At 39.7% G+C, this 23,245-nt stretch overlaps 1 protein-coding gene across 1 annotated transcript in view; it reads left to right on the top strand.

The window, feature by feature from the left end:
* The window catches only part of LOC141601417 (uncharacterized), a 32,561-nt gene extending 11,661 nt beyond the window's left edge, over positions 1-20,900 (top strand). Inside the window, exons 3-6 of the mRNA XM_074421698.1 lie at positions 18,531-19,043; positions 19,089-19,608; positions 19,769-20,443; positions 20,539-20,900. Of these exons, the coding sequence (XP_074277799.1) occupies positions 18,531-19,043; positions 19,089-19,608; positions 19,769-20,443; positions 20,539-20,900 (2,070 nt within the window). The remainder of the gene's footprint in view (positions 1-18,530; positions 19,044-19,088; positions 19,609-19,768; positions 20,444-20,538) is intronic.
* The last annotated feature ends 2,345 nt before the right edge of the window (positions 20,901-23,245 follow it).

Genomic DNA, 23,245 nt, shown 5'->3' with positions numbered 1-23,245 from the left:
CGCACCAGCTTCTAAAGCGAAATCATTATACTTGTTGATTTCGTTAATTCCAAACTGTGGGACACTGGGTTTAACGGCATGGGCTCAAGCAGATATCCGAGCTTTCCGTCGGCGGCGGCAGCATTCCGTAATCTTTGCCTCCCGATCCATGAAGTTGGATCCGTCATTCTTGATCGAGTTGATGATTCATCGACTCATGAAGATCCTAAGCCAGGACTCACGGTCCAATGTGGCACTTGGCATTGGGTTATCACTTGAACCACCATTTGATGTTTAGCGATTTAAAACGTGATCTACACTTTGAAAAAGAAAGAAAAACAAAACGAAATAAGCAACTCATCGAGGTGATTTAAGTCTATTTTAAAATTCATTTTAAACATGTAGACTCTCGCACTTGCATAATTGATCTCCCTCAAGAAAGATACAAGTGATCCCAAGACTCAATTTCAGTAAATTGATAAGCCAACTGTTTAGCTAATTCTTCCTAAGAACTCTTGGTCGATAGATTTACGTAAAAATCCTATCTTATAGTCCACCATGATCACGGGATCGTACGAGTGACCATAGTGTTGAGATAAAATAGGTCAATCGGTTCCAACTTACCCGACGTAGAAGGGGTCATAGTATGCCTACCGACGAAGAAGGGACTCATTGGAGTTTGACCTATAAAGACCGTTCTCAATTTTGGTTTATACGAGGAAGATCCCATCAATCAAAATTATAATTCATTTTAAGTGAACGAATAACTAGCGTCTGTCGTGAATGAATTTATTTGGATGATGGCTTAAAACGTGTGACAAGAGAATGTCAATGAAAACTAACTCGTGACCTCTATATGTGTCAGTTTTCATGCAATAATTAGGTGGTTTGGTTTTTAGGCGGAATATGATGCAAATTATCGTTGCGAAAAATAAATGAAGGAATGCAAAAACGTAAATAAAATTTTCCTAGTGTGGCCTATCCTAGTATAAGAACATAATACAACTTTGGAATCCACCGTTGGACCCGAAAAGCTTGTCTTGATGTTCCATCTTGATTCAAGTAGCGGGAGTGAGCATCCGGTCTCCATCTTTGGTCTTCTCAAAAATTACAATTAAAATTACAAAATATAAACCTATTTACATTCTAATTAAAACTGTAATTACAAGTGAAAAATCCAAAACGGAGATACAAGATCTCAAAATACAACCAAGACCGTGTTCCATCATTACGGTAACACGTTCTACTAAGGCCACACTAAGTTACAACCGCTTGTAATAATTAAATACGTAATTAAAAGGCATTCACGGCATTCATAAATTAACGATAAATAAAAATGCATCAACTAAAAACAAATTCATTCGTGACATAATTCCGTAATTATGTTAAATTTATCCAAACCACCTTTTAATGATTAAAATTCGTGTGATAAAACCGCTTCTATCATTTAATTTTAATCTATTATAATCCGTTACTTTAAATATAATTTAAAATAACTTAATGGTACGTGTGTGAACCGTTTCACAATCATAGCGAGTGTACTATATCCGGATAAAGTACATATTGAAGCCAAAAGAAAATTTAAATCAAAAGAAACAAATTTTCAAAGTCATTAAAGATTTAAATCCCTCGATCCGGGACACGAGTGCTCGATCGAGGGACGGAGAGGGCTCGATCGATCAACTGCAAGTCGATCGAGAGGTATACTAATCAGGAGGTGCTCGATCGACTAAACTGGAGGTCGATCGAGTACCTATATCAGAAAAACTACTCGATCGAGTACGAGGACAACTCGATCGAGCGGAGGGTTTTGAAAGCGGGTCGATCGAGTACAAAGAAGGACTCGATCGAGCAAAAAATTTTGAACAGGGTCGATCGAGTACAATGGGACTCGATCGAGCAAAAATTATACAGAAAGGCCACTCGATCGATTAAAAACATGGTCGATCGAGTGCAAAATTTCTGGAAAATCCAAAACCCTCGTGAAACAATTTGTTAAAAACAAAACAAATGCAATTTAGATCAAAACTGATTAAAATCAATTCTATAAATTGCAAAACATGAGCATATTGCTATAATGATCGGGTAAAATAACAATATGCAATAGACAAAACTTGTGAACCGTGTATAGACATGACACGGTTTCAAAAACGCAACAACCAAATAAAAAAAAAATTCTGCCGTGAGAAAAATTGGTTGATGCCGCACGGTTTTTGAGACAAAAACAACCGTTTCAAAATCGTTTTATGAAAAACACATAGAAAAATTTACGTGGCCTCGCTCTGATACCACTTGTGGGTTAATATCCGTATACTACCCTTTAATTGCAGGACTATAACGTAAATTTATACATGCAATTTATAGTCATAAAACGATAAAAACAATATGGAAACGATAAGGAATTAGAATCAACCTCGGGTCCTTATAGTGCGGCGTAAAGAAACAAAATCAAATGAGATTCCCTCCTAATTGTTGCACCCAAGACCTTGTCCGAGATATGCCCTTGTGCTAGAACAGTGTTCTCCGATTGCCTTGCAATATAGGGAGAACTGATGTGTGTTTTGCTTGAGATGTGAGATCTCGGTTTCTACGAGAAAAAATGCTCTCTCGAAACCCTAGTTTTTTTACAAATGTTTTGATTCGGTTAAAAGGGAGGAGAAACCCTCCCTTTTGTTCCCTCTCACTCGGCCGGCCATGGGCTACCTAGGGAAGTGGGCTTCCACTTCCTTTTAGTCTTGGCTCATGGTCTGGTTCGCAAAATCGCTAAAATGTATATGACGGGTTTATATTATAAACTGTTATCGGTTATCGGAAATTAAGGCATCAGCTAATAATACGAGTTAGCTGAATTATTAATACGTGTCCGACAAAACAGTATTGTATAATTTATTTTAATATACATTTAATTAAATATAAATCACGTATATTTAATTTTACGAATTAACTGGTTAATTCGCCTTAGCCCATGATATTTAATCCGTATTAAATATAATATCTCAACATCACATATTTGACTAATTACTTAGTCAAATAACTCGGACTAACTGGTTAGTCAATTTTGCATCTACATGACAAGTATTTTCATCTTGTCACATCTCTCGAACGTATCTTATAGGTGTGACTTTTAGGGACCAGTTGATCACCGCCATCTGTATGACAATAACGTCAAACTTATCTAGCAAGCCAACCGTTATTGATAAACGTGGATCAACTGATAATAATACCAAAGTATGCCCTTTGATCCTTTTAGAGGTTTATAAGTCCTTGCACTAACTGTTAAGGACACCAACCCCAACAGTACGAGCAACTAAGACTCCGGGTTCTTCTTCCTCTTCAGTCAAATACTTTTGATTCTCCTTTGCTACTTCGCGGATCTTGTAATCCACAGGCTCGTGTTTCCTCAACTTCTCACGTTCTTTGCGAGTACCAGCTTTTCTCCATTGCATGTACGAGTCAGATACCCATGAAAAGCCAATAGGAACTGGTATGAACCACATGTTCCTATGAGCCCACCTAATTGCCCACTCTCGACAAGACTCCGAAGTATATGCCAATGCAGTTTGAGGAACGGTGTCCAACTTCGGAATTTTCTGCTTCAGGCCCACTTGCCTCATCAATCTCTCCGGGAAAATGAAATTCATAAATTCCAAGCCAGGGATGCGAACTGACCGTGTCGAGTCCAAACATGAAACTCAAGTGACTGACCTGAGATGCCACCACGGCACAATCCATCGAATCAAGGGACCACCTTCACTCTTCAGCTTATTTTCCCAGTAGTTGCATACCCGAGTGAAGTCCACCATATAGAGCCTAGTTCTCATTGCAATTGATCGAGCATGATATCCTGGCACATTAACTGGGGCTCGATCAACCGCGGCCGTTCCATCAGCCATACCTGCAAAAGAGGACGGGAATTAATGCCCATGTTTCAACACGAAGGCAAAAAAAAGAAAAAAACGGTTTAAATATAAAAGTAGGTTCTTACCTGCAGAATGACGGGACTTCCCAAATAAGGAAGCTCGCGGTTGGCCTTTCTGTTATCCAATCCAAGAATGGTCTCCCCTAAGCAAAGGCATGCTGGGCTCTTGCGCAGCTCCATTTGTTCTACTAAGCTCAGAAAACGGGGATAACCTCTCATGTCATCATCAACTTGCCCTCGAAGGACATTGTAATGAAGTAGACAAAACCCGAAAGCCCTGCGTCTCGCAACATAAGAAATAGAAGGGTCCTCCCTATTTATAAATCGATCGATAAAGTAAAACATGCGGACACCTTTTGAGGTCACAAGACGGTTTACCTCAGACTTGGTCAATCCAAGCAAGTCCCTAAATTTATTCTTATATCCTTGAGAGCTAAGGGGTATAACCGATGCATTTTATGGGTCCCATCATCCAGTAGCAGCTATTTCTTCAGGGAAAGGACAAATATCGTCTCCAGGAAAGGCAAACACGTGAAAATTTGGGTCTCAATACTCAAGACAAGCATCCAAGAAAGGCTTCACAACTTTCACTAGTTCGATACTTAAGATCGATACAAGATTAAAAGAACCCATGTCATGTTTCTCAACATTTGTAAATTCATTCGTCCACTCCTTCAGACGGTTCTCAAAGGCATCCATAATTTTGAATTTTTTTGATAAGATATAAGAGCTTTTATGTGATAGACGGAGGAAAGAAGAAGGAATTGTGTGAATAAAAGATTCCCCGAAGACTCTATTTATACTATTCGCTATTTCCTAATTTCTGTCGAGGTCTGTCAAGCTCAGGAAATGACGCAGCATCTCCTGCGCCTCTTTGAAGAGTCGCAGCTCTTGCCGCGCCTCTTCCCCAGGCCCTCTTACGTATTTTTCAGCCTTGGATCTTTCCTAATTTGCTTCCGGCTATAATTTCCTATTCCTATAGGATCTAAATTTGGTAATTCCGTCAAATTACTAATTTTATGTTTCCTAATGATTTTCGGGTTCGCTTTTCGAGACAAAGTCGACATTTTCGCCAAATGAGCACGCTTACCCATTTTATTTTATTTTCTTTTTTAGAGGAATCATTTCACTCCTCGTTTTCAATACATTTCACACTTAGACATTTCTTTCAATTTTCTTTTTTTGGGGGTAGCTGATGTGGGTGATGTCGTCGCTCATCCAATCAAACACATTTATAAAACTCAACATACAACTAGATAGTGGTAAGTCGAGGTCGATCCATGGGACGGTGGTTACTCAAATTATTCAATCTAATTATGGTTATGCTTGGGGTTGTCACAATTATAATGGGTTGATGATTCTAAGCTAATAAAGGCAATAAACAAGCAACAAAAGGAAAGATGTAAACAATTGATTAAAAAGCACTAGGGTGTCATGGGATTATAGGGGAATCATGAGATATGATCATACAAACATGTTCTCAAATTATAAGCAAGCAATTATTGTTGTGATGGATTGAGTTGGGTTATATCTTACAATCCTAGGAAAGTTTGGGTCCCGGAGCCGAATCGATTAGATTGTACAACACCTACAAGTCGACTTAATCTTCCCTACTCAACAACATGCATGGTCTAATGAGACTCGAGTTGGGTTATGTCTTACAAGTCTCATTGAAAAGATAGGAGATGATAGTAAATGCAAGGATTCATAGGCTTAGCATTTCATCAAACATAACATGTGCATGAGTTGAGATCAAAACAAGCAAGCAAATAAAACATGAAAGCATATTTATTTAAGCATGAATCATTCCCCGTGTTGGTTTCCCCTAATCACCCATTAACCCTAGCTAAGAGACTACTCAGTCATCATCATATTGAACATGCAAGCAAGGTTGTCAATCATACTAACAAAGTGAAACATGATGAACAAATAAAAGTAATTAGCAATAATTAAAAAGAGATTAAGAGATTATACCTACTAATGATTCCAATAACAAAGCAAGAATAATAGAAGTACTTGATGTTTGATTGAGAGGTTGTCAATCTCCCAATAATAACCCAAATAATCTTCAATTACCCAAAATAAAGGCTGAACAAGAGAGAGATTAAAGAACTAAAACTTGTATTAGAACTTGATTAATTGTTGATTACAAAACTAAAGAGAGATTTTATTGATATTAACTACTCTAATTATTGATAAGAAGAACATGCTCCTCTAATTAGACTAATGGGGTATTTATAGTGAAAATTAGGGAGGATGCATTAGGGTTAACTAAGGGCTAAACTAGTAATTACACTTTTTAAGTTGAGCAAGGAGAAGCCGGTATTTTTGGAGAGAAGGGCTTCTCTTTTCGTAGCTTGAAGAATCTGGGCGTCCAAGGGTGAAGACGGGCTGATTGTAGTTCTCGTAGCAAGGAAAAATTCTCCTGTCCAGGAATACGCCCGTCCCGAGCGAAATCCGGGCGTCCTGAGCCTCAACCCGAGCGGGTTGAAATTGACCCGAGCGGGTTGTGCTGTATCTTGAGCTCGGATTGTAAAACGGACGTTATTTCCTCATCCGGACTCCTATTGGAGTGATTCAAAAGCCTAGATCACTTGTTTTTTCGACGCCGTTCCATCTAGCATACTTTAAGAGCCAAAGGAGCAACTCTTGGTTTGGGTTTCGAGCGATTTCTTCATGCAATGCCTTCCTTGCTTTTCCTCCTTGCTTTAAACCTTATGACCCTTCTTTATACTCTTTATTCCTACATCATTGGTCATCATTCTTGCCTCCTCTTCATACTAGTCCATCTAATATCATCAAATGGCTTCCAAATATGCACAAAAGACGGGAATTTCCGCCTTATTATCTTCTTTTCTACAAAACATATGAAATGCGGTAGAAAAGCAAATAGGAAGGTTTTGACGGATAAAATGGCCATAGAATGTTATAATAGTATGCAAAATAGGCTCAATTAGGGGACTAAATGTGCGCTAATTATGGTCACATCAAATATCCCCAAACCGAACCTTTACTCGTCCCGAGTAAAGAGGTGACTAAAACTAGACCTTTATTTAAACTAACCTAATAACATAGCCGATATGAGACAATTAGCGGGTCTCACTCCGCCCCTTCAACTCACAACAAGACAACTATGAGGTAGGATGCCTTCTTGCAAGGCAAGGTGGGTCTTGCCAAAATGGCGACACATCCAAACATTAAGCACACAAAATCAAATAATGGATGCATCTACAAAAGAATAGCCACTTTCCTCATCTAAGTGGCAGAAATTATCTACAAGGGAAGCAATTCAAGGGTACACACTCCTTCATAGAGGCAATTTGTTCAAACTACTAAGCCTAGAAGGATACCAATAAATCACCTCCAAAATGTGTCAAGCTAGGGTACCTTTGTCCTCAATCGTTAAATGCTTTTGTCAAGAGTAGACTCCCTATGGTGTTAGAAACACTGGAGGATCGCGGAATTCCCCCTCTTGCCTAGACAAGAATAAGGGTCGTCCCCTCTCTACCATGCACAAAAATGGATACGATGGATAAAGGGATCGATAGTATTTGAGTTTCATTTGGGAGTTTGCTTTGTTTTTGTTTTTCCCCCAATTTCTTGTGGCATATAACATTTGAGAACACTTTCTTTGCCATTTCTTTTTGATTTTTGGCAATTTCAACACTTGACAACTTTCAAACTTTCTTTGCATTTATTTTTGAACATTTTCAAAGTCACCCCAATTAGTAACGAGGGTGCCTTGTATTTGAAGCTTAGGAGTTCTATTTTTGCTCCTCTTTTCATTTGATGCATTTTTGCAAACTTTCTTTCACTTTTCATTTCATTGAACTCAAATTGATTTCTTTTTGTGCCCATTCCCTTTGATGACAAAATGTATGGTAGAACATGGATGAATGATGGATGCATGGTTTCAAGGGTCACCTTGGAATAAACGGTAGCCAAGGATTTATCACACCACAAGGTACTCTTGACTAGGCCTTAATCCATGGGTCAAAGGATACTAGCATGACACGTCCTAGGGTGTTTTACAAGTATTCTAACAAGCAAAGTCTTAAGAAGAAAAAGCATCTACTAGGGCCTATATACACTTGTCAAGCGTCCCAAGTAGACGGTTTCACAAAATTGTTTCTAACATGCAACTACATGCCATGATGCAACTAACATATATACATCCTAATGCATATGATTCTACCAACTAATATGCCATATAAACTAAATGCAAGTCCTAAGTTCACATTGTTTATACCGCATCAATCAAAATAAAGCCACATAGTCATTAACATAAAGAGGAAAAAGGAGATTGGAAAGATCATACCATGCGGTCTTCAATATCCTCATGTCTCGGATGTGGCGTAGTCAATCAATGTGAAAAAGGATGGACAAACACAATATATACAAAACAATATATACAAACCTATACTACAAAGGAAATGAACATGTTTTTGATTTTTTCAATTTTTCAAATTTTTATGGTTTGTGTTTTAGTGAAATTAAAAGACATATTTTTGTGATTTTTCGAAATTTTTCAATTTTTATGCATTTTTGGAATATAAATTCCCATCCCCCACTTTATTTTGGACATTGTCCTCAATGTAGATGTAGGAGTAGGGATAAAAAGGAAAACATGTTTTTGAATTTTTTGATTATTTTGAAATAAAGTACAAATGCAATGATATGATATGAATGAATGCATGCTCTAACTAAATGCAATTCTATATGACATATATAACAAGTGAATGCAATCTACACTAGATGATGCATGTTTTCTAGTAGACAATGGTCACCTATGATCAAACCTCCCCAAACCGATTTAAACACTATTTCTAGTGTAGAAATGAATAGGTTTGGCCATTAGTAACTATGCATGAATTCTAATCTATATGCAACTATCTATATGAATCATAAATACAATGCAAGCTAATCTAATCATGTGAGATATATTACAATGCAAACTATACTATATGAACTAACTAATGTAAATGCAATATAAAATATAATACAAATGCAAGCCTAAAATATATGATATATGTATGTCGCTTCATGATTTAACCTCTCCAAACCGATTTTAAACACTATTTCTAATGTAGGAAGAAAGGGGTTTAATCATGAGTCAAATACATAAATGCAACTATACATGAGAGATAGGGAAAGAAAAGGGTTCTTACAATCATTGTAGGAGATGAAGATGGTAGATATGAAGCATATATAGCCATAACACGAGCCAAATGAGAGAAAATGAGGAATTCCACGGTCAACCCGCTCCAGATAAACTCAACCCGCTCGGGTTGGTAGTGAACCCGCTCCAGATGATTTCAACCCGCTCGGGTTGACAGCAAAGAAGGGCGTATTTCTTAAAATCCGCCTGGATTCTTGGGCAGGGAATTTTTCTTCTTTTCTTGGCCTTCAACCCGCCCGGATTTATCTCGGGATGGGCGTATTTTTTTGAAATTATGGCTCAACACCTTTCCCTTGATAACACACTTACTCATAAGCCCAATTTTTCCATTTTCTTCATTTCTTGACATTTTTCATCTTCTCATTTTTATGAATTTCCTTCAAAAACTCAATTAAAAATATGAGATCCCTCCCTTTCATCTCTCATGCAATTAAATGAATGCAAAACTACACTAAATGCATATAAACAAATTAATGGTTATTGAGGAACTCCATCAAACCAAGGACTATCAATTAACAATTTCATAGAAAATTATCACTAGCACTCAAAGCACGTAGAAGTCGGTCAAATTCTTGGGAGTGGGACATGAATAGGCATGCATAGCAACACAAGATTATGCAATTGAAAAATGCCCAAGTAAAAGACCGAACAAGCATATCAAGAGCATCATGACAAAAATCATAAGAGAAATTATGGATGGTAGAACCATGAAATGGGTAGTTGGTTGGCAATTCATCCTCCAAATAGTCAAAATCACCACATTCGATGCAAGTACTCTCATTATCTTTTAAGGTGATTTCAAAGGTGTCTATTTGAGGTTCCCAAATGTCCTCATCAAATTCCTCATCCCAACAAGGTCCATTATCAAAGGGGTTGTCGTAACAAGGCTCACCAAGTTCAACACAATTGTCTCCCTCAAATATGTCATCCTTAAAGGGTGAGTTTTCACTCAAGCTCACATCCATATCATTCTCACTTTGCCCATTAACATCAAATTCCATGGAGGTTGATTTCATTGAAGCACAAGAAGAGTAGGATGACGGCATCCAAGCATTAGTTTCACAATCAAGAATGTACTCCTCCTCATCATCACTCTCTTCATCTAGCACTCCATCTTCCCAAGGTGGGGTAATTTTGTGGACAAAGTGGGTTGACTCAAGGTTATAGGAAGGTTTCTCATCCTCACAAATCTCATTTTCATCATAGTTTTCCTCAATGAATTTTTGAAATGTGGCTTTTATCACTTCCATACCTTCCTTGGCATTCTCAAAGATGTCATGTACAATTTGCTTAAGACAATGGATGGTCATGAACTCAACAAATTCCCAAAATTCCTCACAACTCATCTCACAAATTCTACCACCACTCAAGTGAAATGCCAAGTTGCGGGTTTCAAGGTTCATGCCATTATAAACAACACAACATGCTTCATAATTTGAAAGAGTAAAACCATGATGCCAAGCATGAGTCATATAATCTTCAAATCTTGCAACATATTTATCAAATGACTCATTTTCATATTGCCAAAAATTGAATGTAGACATGTTGAGCATGTGAAATAGAACAAGTACAATAAAACTCAAGAAAAAGAAGCACAACTAAAACTAGACAAAAGAACAATTCAAATAAACAACACCGTCCCCGGCAACGGCGCCATTTTGATGAGGGTCGATGTCGTCACTCAACCAATCAAACACATTTATAATACTCAACAAACAACTAGTTAGCGGTAAGTCGAGGTCGATCCATGGGACGGTGTGCTTTGGGTTCTAAGTCTATCTATCTCAATTTATGCTAGTGTCACGATTTGGTTTGGATTGTAGTTGTGTCTAAACTAATGCAAACAATAAAGTAAAACAAGCAATAAAAGGAAAGATGTAAACAATTCATTAAAAGTGCTAGGATATCATGGGGTCATGGGGGATTCATGGTGTTGATCATACAAACATGTTCACAAGGTTGCAAGCAATTAATGTTGTGGAGGAACCGAGTTGGGTTATATCTTACGGTTCATAGGAAGAGTTGGGTCCCAGAGCCGAATCGATTAGATTGTACAACACCTACAAGTCGACTTACTTTCCTCCTATTCAACTTCTATGCATGGTCTAACAAGACTCGAGTTGGTTTATGTCTTACAAGTCAAGTTAAGTAGATAAGAGATGGTAAAAATGCAAGGATTCATAGGCTTAGCATTTCATCAAACATAACATGTGCATGAGTTGAGATCAAAACAAGCAAGCAAATAAAACATGAAAGCATATTTATTTAAGCATGAATCATTCCCCGTGTTGGTTTCCCCTAATCACCCATTAACCCTAGCTAAGAGACTACTCACTCATCATCATATTGAACATGCTAGCAAGGTTGTCAATCATACTAACAAAGTGAAACATGATGAACAAATAAAAGTAATTAGCAATAATTAAAAAGAGATTAAGAGATTATACCTACTAATGATTCCAATAACAAAGCAAGAATAATAGAAGTACTTGATGTTTGATTGAGAGGTTGTCAATCTCCCAATAATAACCCAAATAATCTTAAATTACCCAAAATAAAGGATGAACAAGAGAGAGATTAAAGAACTAAAACTTGTATTAGAACTTGATTAATTGTTGATTACAAAACTAAAGAGAGATTTTATTGATATTAACTACTCTAATTATTGATAAGAAGAACATGCTCCTCTAATTAGACTAATGGGGTATTTATAGTGAAAATTAGGGAGGATGCATTAGGGTTAACTAAGGGCTAAACTAGTAATTACACTTTTTAAGTTGAGCAAGGAGAAGCCGGTATTTTTGGAGAGAAGGGCTTCTCTTTTCGTAGCTTGAAGAATCTGGGCGTCCAAGGGTGAAGACGGGCTGATTGTAGTTCTCGTAGCAAGGAAAAAGTCTCCTGTCCAGGAATACGCCCGTCCCGAGCGAAATCCGGGCGTCCTGAGCCTCAACCCGAGCGGGTTGAAATTGACCCGAGCGGGTTGAGCTGTATCTTGAGCTCGGATTGTAAAACGGACGTTATTTCCTCATCCGGACTCCTATTGGAGTGATTCAAAAGCCTAGATCACTTTTTTTTCGACGCCGTTCCATCTAGCATTCTTTCAGAGCCAAAGGAACAACTCTTGGTTCGGGTTTCGAGCGATTTCTTCATGCAATGCCTTCCTTGCTTTTCCTCCTTGCTTTAAACCTTATGACCCTTCTTTATACTCTTTATTCCTACATCATTGGTCATCATTCTTGCCTCCTCTTCATACTAGTCCATCTAATATCATCAAATGGCTTCCAAATATGCACAAAAGACGGGAATTTCCGCCTTATTATCTTCTTTTCTACAAAACATATGAAATGCGGTAGAAAAGCAAATAGGAAGGTTTTGACGGATAAAATAGCCATAGAATGTTATAATAGTATGCAAAATAGGCTCAATTAGGGGACTAAATGTGCGCTAATTATGGTCACATCAGTAGCCCTCCCTACTGTCCGGTCATTTTGCTCATTTCTGGGCATTTTTGCATTCCTGGGCATTTCACTCCTCGTGTCATTTCTTACACTTATACATTTCTTTTAATTTTCTTTTTTAGGGAGTAACCCTCCCTAAAGTCCGGTCATTTTTACTCATTTCTGGGCATTTCTGCGCATTGTCGCACATTTCTTGTCACTTTTGGACATTTTTTGTCATTTTCGCTCGTTTATTTTACTCTTTTTTTTTTCATTTTGCGCCAATTTAGGCCACCTATATGTTACATGTTTTACGTGTAAATTCGATGTAAATTTCGGCAGCATGACGGCACAAACCGTCATCTACCAAACCTGTTCTTTTAAGCTAACCTGCAGGAACAGAAAACACCCAACTGCAAGGCACTCAGGCCAATATATACACAACCAAAAGAAGGTATGTACATCAAACTGGGGGCTCTCGCCCAAAACAGAGTCCGAAAGTCCAAAATAAAATCCAAAAAGTACAAAATGTATACAAGACAACAACAAAAGAAGGGTAGCTACTCCTGATCGCCACTCAACTCAGCCACGGTCGCTTCAAGGGAAGTGATATTAGCGTCTATGACCTCAAGCTCCCTCAACAGACGAGCCGTCTTCTCCCAGGACTCCGCTAGCTCCCGCTCCAGGTCACGCTCTCCCTGCATACAAATGAAGAAATGCCTCATTTCAATCATTTCAATAAAATGCAAGAAATTGCAACAAAATTCAAAAATGAAATAAAGGGAATGAGAGGTTCATACCTGTCGTCCCCGGCCACCAACAAGTGCCTCGATGGCTGTAGCCCGCAGCCGGTTGGCCACCCTCCATAATGCCACGTACCGAGATGGGGCCACCTGCATTAAAATGTAAAGAAGGTTCAAAAAGAGCAAATGCATTCCCATGCGATAAAATAATAAAGACAACCAAAGCTGGGGGCTTACCCTCCTCACTAGGTGCTGCTACTCCTCCAGACCAACATCAGTCACCTCCTCGCCAAAGTCGCGGAGCTCTGAGATGGTCGTCATCCTCGCCGCGTCAGTGTACTCGAGTGTCTCTGGGTAAGCTGGAGGCTCGGCGCCTGCCACCTCGATCTCCTACAAGGTTTAAATGGCTCTTTATTTGACGATCATTCGTCATTTGTCAAATCAATTCAAAAACAAGGAAAAGGTAATGTACTTACCATGATCGGCCAGTACGCCAACCTCCGGTGAACGAACTTTGAGTACTCCTCGCCAGGAAGAAGGAGGGCGTCACCACTCGTGTCAGCCAAGTCAGCCTCTCTCTCGGCGTCAGAAGGCTCCCTAAACATAGTCCGTGGAGGATGGATGGGAACCGTAAAAGTGTCACGAGAGCACTGCCGAGTCAAACGCTCCCCCGGGTACCACACAGGTCCCATGGACGTCCTCAGCAACAGCCGACTCGAGCTCCTAGGATGAAGGACCTCGGCCACTAAAATAAGGAAACAAGGGGTCATTCCTATGATCGGGTCTAAGTGGGAGGGGGATCATTCCTATGATCATTTCTAAATAAAGGACAGAAAAGGAAAGTAATCAATTAAGGATCAAAGGCACTAACATCCTCCAACTTCAGGGCATTCATGCCCCTCCGACAAACATCGTAAGAAAAACGCTGGCTCTTCTTACGACACACCACCCAGTCCCTCGCGACAGGGTACGCCCTCGGCTCAAGCTCCGTCCTCTTGGGCGCGAAGCTGGGAAAGTAGGAGTACACCCACACCTACATACAAAATAATCATTTATTTTTTCTATAATGATGATCTTTTATAATTAAATAACAATAAAAAATAAAGAAATAATAATCTTTCAATAAATGCAAAAGAAAGGTTCGTACCTCCAACAAGAGTCCAGGATTGACGGTAGCAAGAGAAGTCTCCTTCTCCAACAGCTCTGGACGTACCATGGCCCTCATGTAGCGAGTGAAGACCGCAAAGCCAGGAGTAACCCAGTCCCACCGACCCAGGCTACTCAAGTCAGAAAGAAAAGGAATGAGCTTCGTCGACAACCTCTCCCCCTTGTCTCCGAGGTAAATCGGAGACAAGAACCACCATAGCCACAGATGAGCCCTCTGCTCAGCAGTGCAAGGTGGAGGAGGCACCATCCTCCCATCAATCCTCACCCTCGCCAGGGTCCTACCCACAAAGTAGTCCCTGACGTAAGAACTCGGCACCAACTCGGGAACGCTAGCAGCCCCCGCCGCCAGGTTCCAGCCGATCAGTCTCCTCGCCTCGTCCGAGTCTACTCCCATGGCCATCAACGGCCACACCAAAGTCTCCTCTCCACATGGTAGACCCGAGATCATCCCGTAGTCCTCCAAAGTGACCCCTACCTCTCTAAAAGGCATATGGAAAGTCGAGGTCGTGTCCCAGTACCGATCAAGAAAAGCTCGAATCAGGCAAAGGTTAGCCCGAATCTTCCTTTCCTTAATCGCCCTCCAAGCTCCGACCAAAGCCCTGAAGGCTCCCAACTCGACGATGGCCTTCTCCTCCTCTGTTAGTCTCTCGAAAGCCTTCATCATCGTCGTATAGCCGGAAAAATACCGCATGTTCCCGGCATCCTCCATTAATTCAAAGGAAAAGATGTCTTTTGCATAGAACGAATGAGAAATGAAACGGCAAGCGAATAGGAAAGGTAACAGGAAATGACAAGTTCGAAACTTACCAAACTCCTCACCGTTCTGTAAGACAGGTGGCTCTCTGCCGCCTTAATGAGATGTCTACCATCCCATTTCTCAGCCCACTCGGGTGCACCACCAGCTGGCGACCGCCTCGCCCCACGTTGGCCCTCCTCGGGTTCTCCTCAGCCTCCTCCTCGTGTCTCTCGCCATCCACGAGAGCAAGAGAACGGTCGAAGTCCACGTCCATGGGAGCCCTCCCCGACGTAGAAGGCACGTCACCTGCAAAATCAAGGTAGACGAGGTTGTGTCAAGCCATGACAAGCCTATTCGAGTTCGTTTCAGGCATTTTCAAGCACTAAAAGGGGATTTCCGGCCATCTTTGGCCCTTTTTCCAAAACCCGACCACACATATGGAAGGTTGGGGGTAAGTCAAGTCTAAATTCAAGCCTAGTTGCGGGTTTGAGTTGAAATTTCGGCAGCATTTCGCTATAATAACGATTATGCCCTAAAAAGTCTCCTGAAATAGTTGTCACAAATCAAAAATTCGACATGATAGCAAGTTTACCCATTGCACAAGGGTTCCAAAACACCAAGTTTCATCAAAAATGGACAATCCTAAGGGCATTTCTGAAGCAATTTTTAAAACAGCTGAGAAATTGTCTTATTTTTCGCCAAATGCTCAATACGTGACGAAAATGCAAAAAGAATACGTGGTTATGTTCCTAATATTTCCAATTATCCATTTCTAAAAATCAATTTTATCAAACAAATCCATTAAAGGCAAAACCCCAATTTTTTTCGACATTTAAAGGGGAAGGAACCCTAATTTTTGGCCCTAATTCAATCAAAAACGCAAATTTAAAGCAAGGATAAGATACATACCTCGATTAGTCATGATTTATGGCATGAATTGATCAAGTTTTGACGAGTTTTAGTTGGAATTTAAGAGAATTTGAGAAGGTTTTGTGTTTTGAAATAATGAAATAAAACACACGGTTTATCATGTTTTTACTCAGACAGGGACAATCTCAGGAAACGACGCAGCACTTGCTGCGCCCCTTCCAAAAAACGCAGCTCTTGCTGCGTCTGTTCCCCGGCACGCTTCCAGCTCAAAATTCAAAAATTTGTTATAAGTTTGTTATTTGTGGGCCCAAGTTTGGTTCGCCTATTCTCTAACATCCTATATATTATGCTTGGTTCTTTTGGGCGTTCTTTTCGTCCAAACCCACTTTATTTTTTCTAAGCGAACTGCCAAGCCGTCACATTTTGTTTCCCAATAAGGACTCCTTTGAAGCTGTCACGGGCTCGTCAGTTATTTTAGCAGAATTTCGTTTGCAATAACCGAGCGGATTCCCGGCAGTGTTTAAAACACACCCTTAGCAATGTATTTATATCCCGAGCGAGAGTTCATTATAGCCGATATATTGTACTTCTCGAAAAGCAGAGTTTGTTTGGAAACAAACACAAGTAGATTCCCCCGGAGATGATTCAACCCAGACAGAGTCTTTCGTACGACTGGTGCAGCGGTATTTTGCAGTATTGTTCGAGTCTTCCAGTGCAGCAGTATTTTGCAGTGTTGCTCAAATCGCTATGCCCAGTGCAGCGGTATTTTGAAGTATCGTTCGAGTCTTCATTTTCCCCAGCGCAGCAGTAATTTGCAGTATTGCTCGCTCAAGATTTCTTTCATGATGATCAAGATGTTTCTAATCATCGATATGTATATTTCTCCAGCGATATTTTGCAGTGTTGTTGTCGACAATCAAGACTTTATATGTTCCCCAATGAAAGTTTGCTTGAAAACAGAGGCAGGCAGGTTCTTAGGTATGGTTTCTTCTTATGGCTGGCGAGCCTCCTTACGTAGTCTAATGGACTTTAAGCGACCCTCCTCGATAGTCGACAGACTCTAAAATGGTCCCGACGACAGGTCTTTGGTTAAGACCCCTTGAGCCACCTCGCCTCGCGTCGCCATAGTCGTCAGGTTGTAATCTTCGATTGACTTGATGGTTATACTTTGACTTTTGCCTTGTCCAAGCCTCAGTCAAAGTTGGGGCTCAGTAGATACCTGATTTCTACACCTCCCGCCAACCACCCAGTGATGATTGGGCCGCATGTTTGGTACGCGTAACAATTCATAAGTTTATTGTCAAGTGATAGCTCAAACACTTGTACCTACCCCTTGGTCTTCATCTACGCGCCGATACGGTCGTTTTGACAGGAATTAGAGTTCATTTGGAGTCCGGGTCAAAAACCGATTTATTTTCTAAGAAACCGTTTAGAATGCCAAGTCGGAATGTTCTAGAATATTCCATATATTTGTTCCATAAATTAAATTTATATCTTTTGGTAAAATATATCCCGTATATCATATTTTAAGGAATAAGAAAGTATAGATCTACCGCAATTCCATAATATAAACGCGGAAATCTTTCTTCCGCAGGAGGAAACCTTTGGGGAAATGAAGCAGCAGCTGCTGCGCCTCTTCTCCAGCTCATTTTCGCTGTTTACGAAATTTTTCCGTGATTTCTTTCCAAAGTTTGAGTCATTCCAAAACTCTTCACATTGTTTAGTATAAATACAGACCTCCGGTCTCTATATTTTTCACGCGAGTGTCCGCCCTTCTCTTCTACCTTTGGATTCTAGACCGTGCTCTAAGCTTTTGATGCCTACGTGCTTAATCAATCGACCAAGTAAGCTCAGATATTTCTGAGTTCCAGTCACGTTGCATGTTCGACCAATTTGACCACTACATATCAATCAATCAATTAATCTAAAATCCCCCAACGAGGGCACTTTCTACATATATTCGAGTCGAGCAATCACTTACGTTAACTTAATTAATCTCGTTTCATCAAACATGTAAGTCTAAGGGTGTAAATCCCATCTTTTTATTGTTTTTTTTTTGTATCAATTAATGTAAGATTCACGTAAGAAATACGTTTAAAACCGATTTTAAAAACCTTTATTACAAACTGTTTTTACGAAACAAGAGTTACCAGACGTCGAGAAGAAACGCAGCAGTAGCTGCACCTCTTTGAAGGGTCGGAGCATCTACTGCGCCTCTTCCAGAGGCTGCCGCTGCTCCTGCTCTTCTTCTTCTTCTTCCTCGGGTTTCTGTGGTTTTGTTCTTTTTGTCTTATTTTTCTTATTTTCTTCTATTCCTTTCTATATAAACCATGTTTTGATCGCGGAACATAAAGAGAAAAACCCTAATGAAAGGCGACTAAGAGGCGATTTTTTTGACGACATCTAGGGCTTAATCTCCATGGTTATGGCTAGAAATTCTTCGCAAAAATCATCAAACAAACATGTTCAAGCATCCCAATGATCTAAATCTCCAAAGAAGGGAGGAAATAGCCTTAATGAGGAGGTGAAGAAGGGACCAGTAGAGGAGGATGTACTACGTACTAAGGCCATACATGAAGTTGTTACGATTCCTGGTTTATCTCTTGAGGATGAAGAGGACCCTGCTACTAACATATCCTGGATTACAAAGAGGGTCAAAAAGCATGTTGCAGCGTCTCCTGACGTTGCAACCATTGCAACTGATAACCTTACTCAATTTACGTCTGATGACAACAAGGAAGAGGTTGAATATTGGAATAATGTTGTATATTGTTTTGTACTTGGGGCAAAGCCGCCATGGGAAGTCCTTCATGGATACATACATCGCATATGGAGCAAACATGGCATTGATAAGGTATCGTTTCTACCAAATAGAGTTTTTTTGGTGAGATTTAAAGATATTAAAGACAAGGAGGCTGTGCTTATGGCAGGGTATCATATGTTTGATAATAAACCCTTGATTGTTAAGCCTTGGACAGAGAATATTGATTTACTGAAAGAAGATGTCAAGCTTGTTCCTGCTTGGATTAGGTTCCATAATTTGCCATTGAAATTCTAGGGCAAGTGCATTCCCAAAATTGCTGGTTTGGTAGGCAAATTCATTAAAGCTGATAATGCTACAGAAGAAAAGACCAGGCTTGGATTTGCACGAATTATGGTTGAATTGAAAGTTGGACAAACATTGCCTAATACTGTCAATTTCTTGGATGAACACGGTCATGTCCATAGTATTAATGTTGAATATGAGTGGAAGCCTACCATTTGCTCAAAATGTAAGAATATTGGACATGAAGGTAATAATTGCAGTAAGGTATCACAGAAACAGCAACACAAGGCTCCTGTGAAAAAAAATTGGAAACCTATTTCAAAACCTGCTGATCGTAGCAGCTCTGGCAATAATACAACTTATGACTCAGAGTTCCCAGTGTTGCAGAATACAAAACTAGCTGGAGTAGTTCTACAACCTACTGACCACAATGAGACTGACAGTAACCTACCCCCGGAGAAGGATGCTGTCAGTCAACAGAGTAGTTCTCCAGTTCAGGAAGAAGTTGTGTGTGATGTTGTGTGTGAAAATGGTAACCCTACCTTAACCAATTCAAATGAATAACATAGGATTTTGGAACGTGAGGGGCATGAATAATGTAAATAAGCAGAAGGTTATTAGGAATTTTATTCAGAATAAAGAAGTTGGTCTTTTTTGCCTTCTTGAAATAAAAATAAATGGTGCAAATGTAGGAAATGTCTCCCATAATATGTTTGAAAACTGGAGTGTGATTACTAATTGTAGTCTTCATAAGGGAGGAAGGGTTTGGCTAATTTGGCAACCTAGTCTCTTTGATGTTATGATTCTTCAGTATGACCCTCAATTTATTCATACTAAAGTTCATATCAAAGCGACTAATAAGTTCTTTTTCCTTACCATGGTGTATGCGTTTAATGATGGGAATGATAGGGTGGATCTCTGGCATAAATTAGTTTCTTTTGCTTCTAATTGTCATGGCCCTTGGGCTTTGGCTGGTGATTTCAACACTGTTATCTCACCTGATGAGAGACTAGGAGGAAATATAAAACAGGAGGATATGGAGGATTTCATTGACTACCTGGATAAATGTGGCATGTCTGATATTGCTGCCACTGGGGCTTTTTTCACCTGGACGAATAAACAAGATGTTGGACACAGGAAATGTAGCAGGTTAGATAGGTTTCTCATTAACAATGACTGGTTGGCTGTATTTCCTGAAATGACTGCTTACTTCTACCCTGAGGGCTTGCTGGATCATAATCCCTGTGTAGTTAGCAATATCAACCTGGGTGGAGGGAAGAATAAGAGCTTTAAATACTTCAATATGTGGAGCCTTGCTCCTAATTTTATTGAGAAGATACAAGATGCCTGGATTGAAGAATTGGAGGGTACTAAAATGTTTGTTTTGGTTAAAAATTGAAAAAATTGAAGTCTATCTTGAAGGAGTTGAATAGTAGTTGTTACTCTGATATTGAGAATCAAGCAAGTGCTGCTATTTACCAGTTAAATGATATTCAGGAAAAGCTAATGGCAAATGTTGCTAACCAGGAGCTCATCTCCCAGGAGATTGAAGCTTTAGACAATGTCAGGTTGCTTACCAAGGCCAGAGATAGTTTTCTACAGCAAAAGGCTAAGAGTAAATGGTTGGAAGAAGGAGACATTAACACTGCATTTTTTCATGGTGCCATTAAGAAAAGATGCATCAAGAATAAAGTCATTCAAATTGAAGATATAAATGGTCAGACCTGCACTAATACTGACAGTATTCAGGAAGCTTTTCTTGAATACTATAAATCCCTCTTGGAAGTAGTAATGCTACTGAGATGGTTCATGCTGCTGTGCTAAGCAAGGGCAGAGTATGTACCTTAGACCATGCAGCTATTTTAAGTATGCCTGTGACTCATGAAGAGATTAAGAAAGTTGTATTCTCTATTCCCAAGGACAAAGCACCAGGTCCTGATGGGTACACCAGTGGTTTCTTCAAAGATGCTTGGGAAGTTGTGGGTGCTGATTTATGCAATGCAGTTACTGATTTTTTTACCACAGGTAAGCTTCTCACCCAAGTGAATGCTACTAATGTTACTCTTATTCCAAAGTGTGAGAGGCCAATTTCTGTGAAGCATTTTAGGCCCATAGCTTGCTGCAACACTGTATACAAGGTCATCTCCAAGCTTCTTTGCAATAGACTAAGCCAAGTCTTGCCTGATATAATTCATGATAACCAAGGAGCTTTCATTAAAGGTAGGTCTATTCTTGAAAATGTCCTCATCTGCCAAGATATTGTGCATTTGAATGCTAGAAAAGGTGTGTCTCCATGATGTCTCTTCTAAATTGACCTTAAGAAAGCCTATGACACAGTTGAATGGGATTTTGTTGAGCAAATGATGACTGGTTTGAATTTTCCTGAGCATTTTATCCACCTTGTCATGACCTGTGTCAGGTCTCCTGCTTTTACCCTTTCCTTGAATGGTAATCATTTTGGATATTTCAAAGAGCATAGGGGACTTAGAGAAGGGTATCCCATTTCTCCCTTGTTATTCACCATTTGTATGGAATACTTGACTAGACTGATCAAATATGCAACTGATAGGTGGCCTTTTCAGTACCACCCCCTCTGCAAAAACCTCAAGCTCACTCATCTCATGTTTGCAGATGACTTGTTGCTATTCTGCAAAGGCAATGCCCCTTCTATTATTTTGCTCATTAAAGCTTTCTCATCTTTCTCAAGAGCATCTGGACTCACCATGAATAGCTCCAAATCAGAAATTTTCTTCAATGGTATGAATGAGGATCTTAAGGAAGGAATAAATTCAGTGACAGGTTTTCAGGAGGGCAGTATGCCATTCAGGTACTTGGGTGTGCCAATCCAAACTGGTAGACTATCCAAGAAAGATTGTTCTGCCCTAACTGAGAAGATGGTAGCAAAAATCAGGGGAATGGGTGCTAAAAAGCTATCCTACTCTGGTAGAGTTGTTCGTATTAACTCAGTCCTTAATACACTCAACAATTACTGGGCTTAACTTTTTATTATTCCCAAAAGTGTCATTAAACGAATAGAGGCCATTTGCAGAAACTACTTATGGGACAGCAGTCCAGACTATCATAGGGTGCCTCTAGTTGCGTGGAACAAGGTTACCATGACAAAACAGGAAGGTGTGCTTGGTATTAAGAAAGCTGAAGTATGGAACATTACAACTGTGGGTAAATTGGTTGATTGGATCTATACAAAGTCAGATAGGCTCTGGATCAGATGGGTGCATGATGTTTACCTGAAAGACAAAGACTAGCATGAATATGTCCCTCCAACTGATGCTACATGGGTTTGGAAACATATCTGCAAAGTCAAGGAAAAGTTGAAAGACGGGTTTGTGGATGGTGTTTGGATTTCTCATCCTAAGGGATATTCCATTAGAAGAGGCTATGACTGGCTTAAGCCTGTCCAAGCTCCCCAACCCTGGCAGTCCATTGTTTGGAACAACTGGAATACTCCCAAGCATTCATTAATCTCCTGGTTAATGCTACAGGGGGGATGAATACCAAGGCAAAGTTGCATAAATTTGGTTACTGTTCTGATGACAGATGTATTCTCTGTGACAGTATGCCTGAAACCATTGATCATTTGTTCTCTAGCTGTGTTTACAGCTGCAAAGTCAAGCACATTCTTGAGAATTGGATTGGAAATAATATGCCTACTATCAGTCATCTCGCTGCAAGTGTTACTAATTCTGTCCAGTGGAAAACAATGGCTGTTATTCTGAATGCTTATCATTATGCTATTTGGGCTCAAAGGAACAATGCTCATGTAAACTACTGTCTCCTCAGACCTGAGGGAGTAGTGAAACAGATAGAATAAGCTATATGGGGAAGGATCAAGCTCAAGCTTGGTCAGGAGCTAGCCATGGCTAGAGTTGATTGTCTGAAATTCTTAGGAATTAAGTAGGATTTAAGTTGTAATGTGGTCAGTGATAGCAGTTGATGAATTTGTCATATAAGCTGTAATTGATACAGTTATTTTGATATATAATACACCTACTCACATTTCACCAAAAAAAAACCATGTTTTGATCACTCATTTCGATAATAACTTTTTATTTTCGACTTAAATCCCTTATAAATCGATATTTGTGGGTTTTCGTCACTAAATCAAACTCGGATCTTAGAGACTTGATTTGTCCATATCAAGTCTGTGG

This window comes from Silene latifolia, chromosome 9 (genome assembly GCF_048544455.1).
Source record: "Silene latifolia isolate original U9 population chromosome 9, ASM4854445v1, whole genome shotgun sequence".
In the NCBI taxonomy this organism is placed as follows: domain Eukaryota; kingdom Viridiplantae; phylum Streptophyta; class Magnoliopsida; order Caryophyllales; family Caryophyllaceae; genus Silene; species Silene latifolia.
The sequence above is the reverse complement of the archived record's forward strand: the minus strand, read 5'-3'. Positions and strand labels throughout refer to the sequence as shown.